Genomic DNA, 11,411 nt, shown 5'->3' with positions numbered 1-11,411 from the left:
CGGGAGAGAGGCCATTCAGCTGCAGTCAGTGCGGGAGGAGTTTTACTCGGTTGGAGCACTTGAAAACCCATCAGCGCAACCACACGGGAGAGAGACCTTTCAGCTGCAATCAGTGCGGGAAGAGGTTCACTCGGTCAGGTAGTTTAAAAATGCACCTGTGCATCCACTCAGGAGAGAAGCCGTTCAGCTGCAGTCAGTGTGGGAAAAGCTTTACTATATCGATGCAGTTAAAATGCCACGAGAGGATTCACACAGAGGAGAAGCCCTTCAGCTGCAGTGAGTGTGGGAAGGCATTTAGGAAAGCAGTCTCCTTAAGAAGGCACCAACACATTCACACGAGAGAGAGCTATAGTTGCAGTCGGTGTGAGAAGGCCTTTAGTACATCAGAGAAACTGAAACAGCACCAGGTCCTTCACAGGGGCTACATATGCAGTCAGTGTGGGAAACATTTTACTCAGCCAGCACACTTAAAAGCCCACCAGGTCATTCACACAGGAGAGAAACCATTCAGCTGCAGTCAGTGTGGGAAGAGGTTTCGTGTGAAAAATAACCTTGGTAGACACCAGTTCGTTCACAAGAAGAGAGACCATTCATCCGGGAAGCGGATTAGATAGTCAAGGGGCCTAAAATCCACCCAAGAAAGAGAGTACATCAAGCCGGTTTAAAAAAAAAGTGCCAGCACCTTCATACAGGAAAGCCTTCTGTAGCCAGTGTGGGTTTTAGATCATCGAGCCACTTAAAAAGTTACCAAAGCAAGAAATTATTTTATGTTGCCAATAAGGTGTGCAATCCTAATAAAAATGGGTCAAAGAAATGTTGTGTCCTATGTTCATTTATTGTTTCTCGTCTTTTACATTCACACAGAACCTGTGATGTTTTATAACAAGGTCATATGGTGTTACTGAGCAGTAAAATCACTATGAGGTTTGTTAAATAATGCAATCTTATAATATTGCATCGTTACCCAAAATGGCTGAGGTGGGATCTCTGTTCTTTCCGTTACTGTTTTTTTTTGACGGTCTTGCGCGGAGCGTTCCGCACAGGAACTCGGACAGCGTTTGGATCGTCTTCCGGCTCGTCCAGCCTCCGGTGAGCGCTCGTGACTGGTGAACAGGGTGGGGGGAGTATCGTCATCCTGGAAGATTCCCTGCCCGTCACGCCCGAAACGCTTCACGTTAGAATGAACTTGGTTCCCCCAGCATGCCCTTGTATGTCCTGGTCTTGGCCTTGTCCACTAAGGGGTCGGATAGACCCCCCAGCGTAACATGAGGTGGGGCTGCACATTGGTGGTGGTAGTGGGATTCCCCATTACCTGTAAAGCGCTTTGAGTGGAGCGTCCAGAAAAGCACTATATAAGTGTAAGCAATTATTAATTATTATTAAAAGTCCAGTAAGACGAAATGAGGGGAGGAAAAAAATGTTCCTCGTCTTTCTGGGCCCTCTAGAGGTGACGATCAGAACCGCAGGATGAGGGATTCCTCTGCTCCGTCATATAAATCTACCAATTGTCCGATTAAGTCCTGCGGCGGAGCCGTTGGCTTGGTGGCTCAGGATCTGCGCCTGTGGCTGGAGGGTTTGCCGGTTCAAATCCCGCGGCCAGCAGAGGAATCCTACTCCGTTGGGGCCCCCCCTGAGCGAGGCCCTGAACCCCAGCTGCTCCAGGTGGCACTGTACAATGGCGGACTCTGCGCTCTGACCCCCAGCTTCTCTCTCCCTGTCTGTGTGTCTCCTGGAGAGCAAGCTGGGGTCTGCAAAAAGACAAATTCCTAATGGAAGAAATTGTATAGGGTTAATAAAATGATGTTATTATTATTATTGAACCCTCCGACTGTGACTCTCTCACCTGCCGAGATGGTCTCAGGGCTCTGGTCTCATACAGGGCACAGTCACAGCACGCAGTACATTTCGGCAGGTAAGAGAGTGTGGAACACTCCATGCAGACTGTCCGTGAAAAGCAGTAACAGAAAGAAAAAACAAATCCCACCTCCGCTGTTGTGGGTAACGATGCAGTAGTACAATATTGCATTATTCCGCAATCTCCCAGTAATGCCACTTCATTGCCATATAACACACTATCGCCTTATAATAAGACAGCCGCATTTTGACATCTGCGAACATAAAAGAGAAAAAGAAATTAACACATGGCACAAACAGTTATTTGACCCATTTTTATTAAGAGGAGGGCGGCAGGTAATGTGGACCTCACGGCGACTGGCAAAATAAAATCAGTTTTTTTATCAAGATTTAATACATCTTGCACGACCGAGCCACGTTATGCGATGCGTAGCTTTCTCGAAGTAATGGAAGAAAACTAGGAAGAAAAGTTAAAATAATTACAGCATAAAAGGTAAAACTACTATACAAACAAGAAACACGTCTAAAATGATATAAACCCAAGAGACGCATACATTTGAAAGACGAGACATTTTCGACATCAGGAAAAGCGAAATTGGTGCCTTTTATTTGAACGTGGAACACAGCGTTCTCTACTGTTGGTATAAGGCGATATAAAACGTTTACTCGGGTTACTACGGCAGAAAAAGTCCGGTCCGTTATCGATGTTCTCCAAGACTGTCCGAGGCCTCAAAGCTAATCAAATTTGTAGATGATACCAAATGAGAGTTGCAAACATTTTAAATAAAATTCAAGACTAAGCCAACATTTTCCAGAGGATGTTTAATGTAGACAGGTGCAAGGTATTGCTTGCAGGCTGTGAGAATAGAGACTGTAAACTATAAATACAAAACAGGACACACTGGTCTAGAAGAGTCCACTGTACTTATGCAGGAGATGTCCTGTAGTTTTTTATGTTCCGATATATTTACATCTTCAAGACAATGTGGGGAGGCAAATAAGAAAGCTAGCAACATTTTAAGATATAGTTGAAAGGATGGAATTTAATCAAAGGATGTTAAGCGAAAATTGCCTGATTAAAATGTTAAAATGATAAAAATTGTGGTCAATGCCATATATAAAAGATATTGCTGCTCTGTAATCATTTCAGAAAAGAGCAACCAGATCCATTCCAGGGCTTAAGGGAATGTCCTGCCCTGAGAGGTTGACATAACTGAATTTCTTTAGTCCTGAAAAGAGATTATCGTGATGGTCTCCAATACAAACATTCAAAATCATTAAAGACGTTTACAACCCAACGGATTTCTTCAGATTAAAACAATGAAACGCAAACTGGAAATTGGACACAAATGTAAATTACATGGACTTACATTTCAATTGAGAACAAGAGGCGCTTCTTTAATTCTTTAACAATCTACCAATAGGCCTCCTCTCATTTGATGAAGGGTTAGTTCTTTGGCTGATTCATTTATCCATTTATGCAGAAGGTGTTCAACTGAAACAATCTGATTGCACTTTCTTGCTTAAGCAGTGTCCAATCCAGGATTTGAACCCCAAACCTTTCAATTATGAGTCTGGATCCCCGCCACAACTCGGCGGTCTCCCCGTGTGAACGGGCCGCTGCTTTTTCGATTTTCCCGAGGCTGCCCACCCCTCCGCCGACTCCAGCCGAGCGGTTCCACTCATGCGGAGGAATGTGCCGTGGGAAACCGCCCCCCACCCTGACCTGAATCCAGCTCTCGTGCGCGGACACGATGGATTGACGGTTCGACCCTCAAGTTGCCGGGCTGCCGCCAATAGCCAAACGGGCTCTCTTCTTGTGTCTCAGAGAACCCTGGTGGCGCCGGAGGTCAGCGGGCCGCCGGAAGCTCTTCCCACACTGCTCGCAGCCGAACGGCTTCTCCCCCGTGTGGGTGGTCTCGTGGGACTTCCTGTGGCTCGACTTGGCAAAGCCCCTCCCGCACTGCCGGCAGCTGAAGGGCTTCAGGCCGGTGTGCACGCTCTGGTGGGCCTTCAGGTAGGCCGCCTGCCCGAAGCCCTTCCCGCACTGGTCGCAGACGTAGGGCCTGCCCCCTGTGTGGAGGCCCAGGTGCGTCTTCAGCCGGCCGGCGGTGCTGAAGAGCTTCTGGCACAGGCGGCAGGCGAACGTGTCCCGAGCGTGGAGGCGCCGGTGCTTGTTGGCGCAGGCCCGCCGGGTGAACCGCCTGTCGCACAGGCCGCAGGCGAAGGGCTTCTCCCCCGTGTGGCGGACCTGGTGCTCCTTCAGGTGGCTCGAGGTGAAGAAGCGCTTCTCGCACAGGCTGCAGACGAAGGGCCTCTCCCCCGTGTGGGCGCGCCGGTGGGCGCGCAGGCCGCCCGCCGTCGAGAAGCTCTTCCCGCACTGGCCGCAGCGGAACGGCTCCCCATCCCCCGCGTGGCGCCGCTCGTGGCGCCTCAGCGTGCCCGCACTGCCGAGCAGCTTCCCGCACTGGCTGCAGACGAACTGCCGATCCACCGCGTGGAGCCGCTCGTGGCCCCTCAGCCCTTTCTCGCTGCTGAGCCTCTTCCCGCACTGGCCGCAGACGAACCACCGCTCGCCCGCGTGGAGCCGCTGGTGCGCTCGCACGTGGGAGGGCCGTGTGAAGGCCTTCCCACACAGGTTGCAGCTGAACGGCTTCTCCCCGGTGTGACGGAGCCGGTGACTCTTCAGATGGGTGGCCGAGAAGAACCTCTTCCCGCACGCGGCACAGCCGAACCGCCTCTCCCCAGTGTGGCGGAGCTCGTGATATTTTAAGGAGCACAGAAAGGCAAACGTCTTCCCGCACTCACCGCAGCTGAGCGGTCTCTCCCCCGTGTGAACGCGCTCGTGCGACCGCAAGCCCCTTAAATCCAGAAACGCCTTCCCACACTCGCTACACATGAACCGTCTGCTCGTGTGAACCCGCTGGTGACTCTTTAAGTCCCTCTCGCTGCAGAACGCTTTCCCGCACTGACTGCAGCTGAACGGTCTCTCCCCCGTGTGAAAGCGCTGGTGGGCTTTCAACCGGCTCGGTATAGCAAAGCTCTTCTCGCACTGATCGCAAGCGTGACGCTTTCTGGGGGGCGCGGGTGGGCGCGCCGCCGAGCCGTTTGACGGAGTTAAACTCTGCCCGCTGCTGAATGCTTTCCCCCCCGTGTGCTCGAGCTGGTGGGCTTTTAAGTCACTCGAGCAAATAAAACTGGTCCCGCACTCACTGCAGCCGAACGGTCTCTCCCACGTGTGAACGCGTTGGTGACTTCTTAACAGGTTTGGTGTACTAAAGCTCTTCTCACACCGACTGCACGTGTACAACTGGCGGCTGCTGAACTGGTTCTCTCTCGAGTGCATGAGCTGGTGGGTTTTTAAGTCAATCGGGTAAATATAACTGGCCCCGCACTGACCGCAGACGAACGGTCTCTTCCCCACGTGAAGGTGCTGGTGTTGTTTTGAACCGTTGGACGGACATAAACCCGGTAGCTGCTGCGAGGAATTTTTGCCCACACCCTCTGAGCCAGGCCTCGGATCACCCCCCTGGCTCCTCAGGCCTCTCTGGGGTTTCTCACTCTGCGAACGCTCCCCGTGATGATCTTGCCCTGTGCCCCCAAACAGACCTGCGTTCTCTCCCTCGTGACCCCCAGTGGGAGTCGTTCGGGGTCTCTCATCTACAGCATTCGAAACAGCCAGTTCATTCTCTTGGGGCCCACGAGGAGAGACAGAATCCAGATCATTAAACCTCTCGGCAATTTCCTTCGTACGCACATTATTAAACTGGCCTACAGAGTCCCCAGTTATTAAGGGTCCAGGTGTCTCTCTCTCAGGCTCCATGTTCATCGCGAGCACAGTCTGTCTCTGTCTGCTCTCTGTGTGCTGTTCCCCAGTAGTCTCTTTCCCTTGTGCGCCGGTGAGCTCTGTCTGCTGCATCAGACTGGAGCCCCACCCCTCCTCCCCTTTTAGTCTCTGCAATGACAGTCTCTCCACTTGAACAGAACAAGGCCTAATTATCATCATGCGCTGTAGGTGCTGCTCTTGCCCCTCCCTGTCCTGACTCTCCTCTGGGTGCCGTGACTCAGTACTGTTCCCTTCACCAGGTACATCAGTCTGCTGCTCTGCAGTGTGAATCAACTGGGGCTCCCTCTCCAGCTCTCCGAGACTAAAACCGTCCAGATCATTCAGTTGTTCCTCTCTGTGCCCAAGAACAGACACACACCCCAGTTCATTTAATCTTTCAACACTTTTCTCAGTGACCAGATTATTAAACCTACGTGTGAAGTCATCAGATACTAAGGGATCATATGAATGTTTTAGACTCTGCAATGAGAGTCTCTCCACTTGAACAGAACAAGGCCTAATTATCATCATGCGCTGTAGGTGCTGCTGTTGTTCCTCCCTGTCCTTACTCTCCTCTGGGTGCTGTGACTCAGTACTGTTCTCTTCACCAGGTACAGCAGTCTGCTGCTCTGCAGGGTCAGTCAACTGGGGCTCCATGTCCTGCTCTGTAAGATTAAACTCACCCAGTTCTTCCTTGTGCTCTTGTACAGAGACACGGCCCAGCTCATTACAACCTTGTGTAATATTGTTTGTGTCCAGATTATTAATCTTCTCTGTAAAATCAGCACATACGAAGAGCCCAGGTGTCTCTCTCTCAGGCTCAGTCTTCATCGTGGGCACAGAGTCCAGATCCTCCACCCTCTGTCTGCTCTCTGGGTGCTGCTGCTCACTGAGTGTCTCTTTCCCTTGTGCTGCGGCGAGCTCTGTCTCCTGCATCAGACGGGAGCCCCCCTCCTCCTCACTGTGCTGCTGTTCAAGAGGAGCCCTGTCCCCAGAGTCAGGGAGAGCGCTGACCTCTGACCCTGCAAACACGGGACAAGAGAACAAGACCTTTAACACCAGCTTTGCACAGGGTTCAAAAGCCAACATCCCATTAAAAAAAAGCTGAAAAACATAAAATCCGAGCTAGGAAAGAAACTTACTTTACGGATGGAGGCTATATTGGCAAGCCTGATGGCCACAAAACAGTCAAACAACACATGAGCTGTTCGATCCCAGAGAAAGTGAATGAAAATACAAATAAAAGGAGGCAAGGAGGCACACCTCTGCCCAAGTGAGGTTCTGGGAACTACAGGAAACCCAAAAGGTTAGCCCTAAACACCAAGAACGCCGACATGAAACCCCAGTGTCTGTAGTCAACTTCCAAGGCAAAGTTATACTCTGGGAAGGACAGATTACCCTGTAAGCACATTGCAGGAAAACAAAGATACACCTTGCAGGACATTTTGTCTGCTCAATTTTCCTGCCATTGGAATTTTTTGGGGACAGAAAAGGCACCTAGACACGGTCCAGACAGACACATCAATAAAAGAGACTAGGAGGAATCACAAATTGCTCATAAATTACAATAAAGGAGGAAATGCCCATTAATTTGAATACAGTAACACCATGGTACAAAATTTCACTGAGACTTAATTGAGTAGAATTTCGTTATTCAAGATTTCTAATCATCTTTGTGCGTCTTGACCAAGGCAGCATGGTGCCTCTCTCTAAACACAGGGAAATGTAACTAAAGAGGCCCCCTCTGATAAGAGACATCACAAAGATGTATCAAAGCCGAACAATGGAATAATTTATTATGCAAATGGGCTCCAGCCAGTCTGTTTCCTTTCCTAGACCATGCATTGCCCAAAGGAAGGCCAATTGGTGATGCGGTCTCTTAAAAACTGTCAAGGAGCTCATTTTTGTTAGGTTTACTCACTGGCTCCTCATCTCTCTCCAACTAAAACTGGCAATCAGACTTTTCCCCAACCATGTGACTGCAAGCAGTCCTACCCAGGACCTTAACTCTTCAAGACTCCAGGCAGGGAGTGAAATACAAAACTGAGGCCAAGATGTCCTTTCGGCAACAGAAGAAATCTTGTTTTCGCCTGATGAACGGAATTAGACAGTTGGGACTCTTTTGGTCAACATAGCTCTCTCTCTCTTCTGTCTGCAGAACCCTCCCAGATTGGGGACCCTCCCAGAATACAGCCACTGCCATCTCGGACCCTGGACCAACCCTAAGTTCCCTCTTATTTAAGCCCAAGCAAAGACTTGTCCAATGGATCTTTGAGTATAATACTTCTTTAATCACTTTATAACTCTTAAGAGTTGAACTATGATTCCAAACCTGTTTAATGTTTAGTTCACGGGAGTAAAAGCATATTTACTTGTAGTTCAGGCGGGTAGCCGTGTAAGCATGCGTCAGCTGAAAAGGAACACAAAGTGAAACCCCGCCCAAAGAAGGCTTCACAGCTGAAACGTTGTACTTCCTTTCTTCTCTTTTCAGCATGGAACAAACCCAGTACTAGTTCCATTGCATATTAACTTGTATTTGAGGATACATGTGATAGAATTATATTTGTTACAGCTACGGTTACGGGGGACTAGGATATGTCTGTAAGAAGTCAAATAAAGCATCTGAGGCCTGACAGAGTAAACATTTCCCATTTCAAAGCTGAGAGGACGTCTGCTGAGATGTGGGGGTCCTCTGATAAAAAAAATGAATTGGAAATTTGACTTTGGTGTACCTCAATTAAATTGTGGGCTAATGACTGACAATGATCAGTCCACAAGGCACACCACATAACATCCCATTTAGAAAAAGAAGAGAAGAGAGAGGAAAACAGAGGTCAGGAGAAGGTGGAACTTGAAGGTTGTGCCGTGCCCTACATCATGATCATCCAAACCCACATGAAACATAAATATTTGAACCTTGCTAGAGAAAGACCGCGTGCCATTCTGTATTTCTAGGGAACTTGGGTTTCCTTGGTAAAAGATACCTTAGAGTTGTCTTTCCTTCTTATGGATGCATTTATAGAATAGCGAGACAGTCTTCCATGCATTTTGTGGCATTTGGGTTTGCAGAGAGAGAGATTTAACTACAAGCTCTATTACATTTACTGAGAAGCCTGTCTGTTACGGTGGCCTCTGTGGGCATTACTTAAGAGCTCAATACTAACAAGAAGTCTGAGGTTATCTCAGTGGTTAGGATGTAAGGCCTCTGAAACGTCTTGTTTGTACATACTGTAAATATATTAACGCGTGTGTGGAATTGTTGTGTGTAGCGTATAGTTTGATTTTACCACTCAGGTATAATCACTAACAAGTTTGGGGGTGATGAATAGTTATTTGACTTATTGACTAAACCACTTAGTCAATTTCTGAAATTCACCATTTGGATCAGTGTTATACAAGTAGACCGTAAACAGATTTAATTTCCGATGTTCAATTGCTGGCTAAAAGTAATCTCAGAATCTGCCGTTACTACTTCCAATTGTGACAATCAAGGGGGGAAAAAAGCCCACATTACCGACAATGACACTTAAAATAAAACCCATAAACCATATTTAGGAACTGAAATCTTAACAGCATGAATAACTTGGGTTGTTAATATCCTGAACTACAAAGTGCACGGTGATATGCTGCTTTATTAAATAGCTGACATCCCTTAAACCTCCAATTATAATTAATATTATTCACATTCCACCTCTAAAACACAACACGCTATGGTGCGAAATGCTTCACATTTAAATGCTGTGAGTAAACCTCTTCCCCCAACCAGTGGCTTTTACACATTTGCTACATACTTTGTAAAGTCACATGGGCCGGCCCGGGATCAAATCCCACTGGAGCACTATTCCATTCATGTCATTTTTATATAGCGCCTTTCACAACAAGGGTGCCCCAGGGTCGCTTAACCAAGCAAGCGCCCATCCGTGTTGTGGATACAGAACAGAAGACCTGAAGACGACAGAGAAGAGGCACCAAAAACTCCTTAGTAAGGAGAAACAAAACCTCTGGGGGTCCACCCTTCGGGCATGCTAACATTATAGAATTATAAAAAAAAGCCCCAACGTGGGCCCATGGCCCCCAACACACATGTGGGCACTTGTCTTTAGCAAGGGGTTTTCAAGCATCTACTTTGTTCTGCAATCTTAGTTTGCAATCTGAGAGAGAGGGGGGTTCATACAGACACCCTGCCTGGACACTCCAGTACATTAACACTACACTGCACTGAGAGAGAGAGGGGTTCATACAGACACACTGACTGGACACTCCAGTACATTAACACTGCACTGAGAGAGAGAGAGGGGTTAATACAGACACACTGACTGGACACTCCAGGACATTAACACTGCACTGAGAGAGAGAGGGGTTAATACAGACACTTTAATGTACAATTGTCACTGTTTTAATGTACAATGCGGTACATTAACACTGCACAGATGAGATAACGACCTGGCTTTTGTGTTAAATGGATACATAATCCCCCTACCAACGTCTTTCCAATTCATCTAAGAAGTTTAATTGTTTTCACATCGAGAAAGCGTGTAAATGGATTAGAAAACTATAAAAATAAAGACAGCAATAATACTTGGGCCAATCTTAACAGAGTTTCTGCCCAAACGCACACAACAGCAACTATTATCATATTACCAGACCACAACAGCTCAGTCTGCAGCAAACCAACCCTCTGCAACATCACACACCTCTCCTACCTCGTTCTGCATCTCTCCACTACAGTTTCAACAGTGAGGAAGTTAAAAACACCGTTTTTAAACACAGACACTACTACATACAAGCCACTGCACGTACCTGAGAGCTCCGTCTCTTCTTTTATCTCTGCAGTGATTTCACAGGGAAGCGTGTGTCCAACACGATCTGTCTGTCCCCGATCTCCTCCTGCTCCTGGCTCCTTCTCCCAGAACCGCAATCTCACCTTCAGCCTCTCGTTTTCCTACTTCATCTGCGCCATCTCAGTCCCGAAAGTCTCCTCCACACACTGGGTGATCTTAAACACGGCCCGTCTCACCAGGATCTGGGCGACGCCGCGGAGTTTGTCTTGAAACTCGTCCTCCGAGTCAGACACCCCGTTTTGGAAAACCTCCGAAACTTCATACACTATCGATTTGAGCAACACCTCTATGAGACAGCGAAGCTCGTCTTCCTGCGTTGTCTGCGCGACTTCGGTTCCGAAATCGTGTTCGACAGACGTGATTTTAATCACGACCCGTCTCGCCAGAACCTGGGAGATCCGGCGGAGTTTGTCTTCAATCGACTTGTCGGAATCATCTGTCCGGTTTCGGAAAACTCCCGAAACTTCGTGCACGATTGATTTAAGCACAGTCTCCATGAAAGAGTGCGCCTCAGTCTCCAGATTAAGCAGCAGATTCTCCATCTCTTCAGAGTCGATCCGGACGACACAGACAATTGATGCAGCGGCTGTACACACGTGGGTTTAAACTCAGAGGAAGCGAAACTTGGTCAAACAGGAACAACAGAGGACTTCCTGTTTGTCAGCGTCACTTCCTTAATGACTGTTGCTATGAGCGACAAAAAATCAGTTCGGCTAATAATAATAATAATAATAATAATAATAATAATAATAAAGTAACCTCTCAAAGCGCTTTACAGTAACAAAAAACATTGATAGGAAATAAAAGAGTTTGCTCAATTACAAACAAGGGTTTAGAAAGCCCTACACCCTACATTGAGGCAGACAGTAAAAGGCTTTACTGCTTATTAC

General features: G+C 47.9%; 1 protein-coding gene across 1 annotated transcript; it reads right to left on the bottom strand.

Annotated features, from left to right (window-relative positions):
* Nucleotides 1-2,183: 2,183 nt before the first annotated feature.
* On the bottom strand, nt 2,184-11,095 carry LOC138243015 (zinc finger protein 665-like). The gene is made up of 2 exons (XM_069198511.1): nt 10,481-11,095; nt 2,184-6,702 (listed from the first exon to the last, which is right to left on the bottom strand). The coding sequence occupies exon 2, from the start codon at nt 6,614-6,616 to the stop codon at nt 3,629-3,631; it is 2,988 nt and encodes a 995-aa protein (XP_069054612.1). The 5' UTR covers nt 6,617-6,702; nt 10,481-11,095; the 3' UTR covers nt 2,184-3,628.
* Between the last annotated feature and the right edge of the window lie 316 nt (nt 11,096-11,411).

Source organism: Lepisosteus oculatus, chromosome 14 (assembly GCF_040954835.1).
Source record: "Lepisosteus oculatus isolate fLepOcu1 chromosome 14, fLepOcu1.hap2, whole genome shotgun sequence".
NCBI lineage: Eukaryota > Metazoa > Chordata > Actinopteri > Semionotiformes > Lepisosteidae > Lepisosteus > Lepisosteus oculatus.
This window is presented reverse-complemented; position numbering and strand designations above follow the sequence as displayed.

Coding starts and splice junctions, on each gene's coding strand:
- LOC138243015 (XM_069198511.1), bottom strand. CDS start 6,616: ATGCAGGAGACAGAGCTCGCCGCAGCACAAGGGAAAGAGACACTCAGT.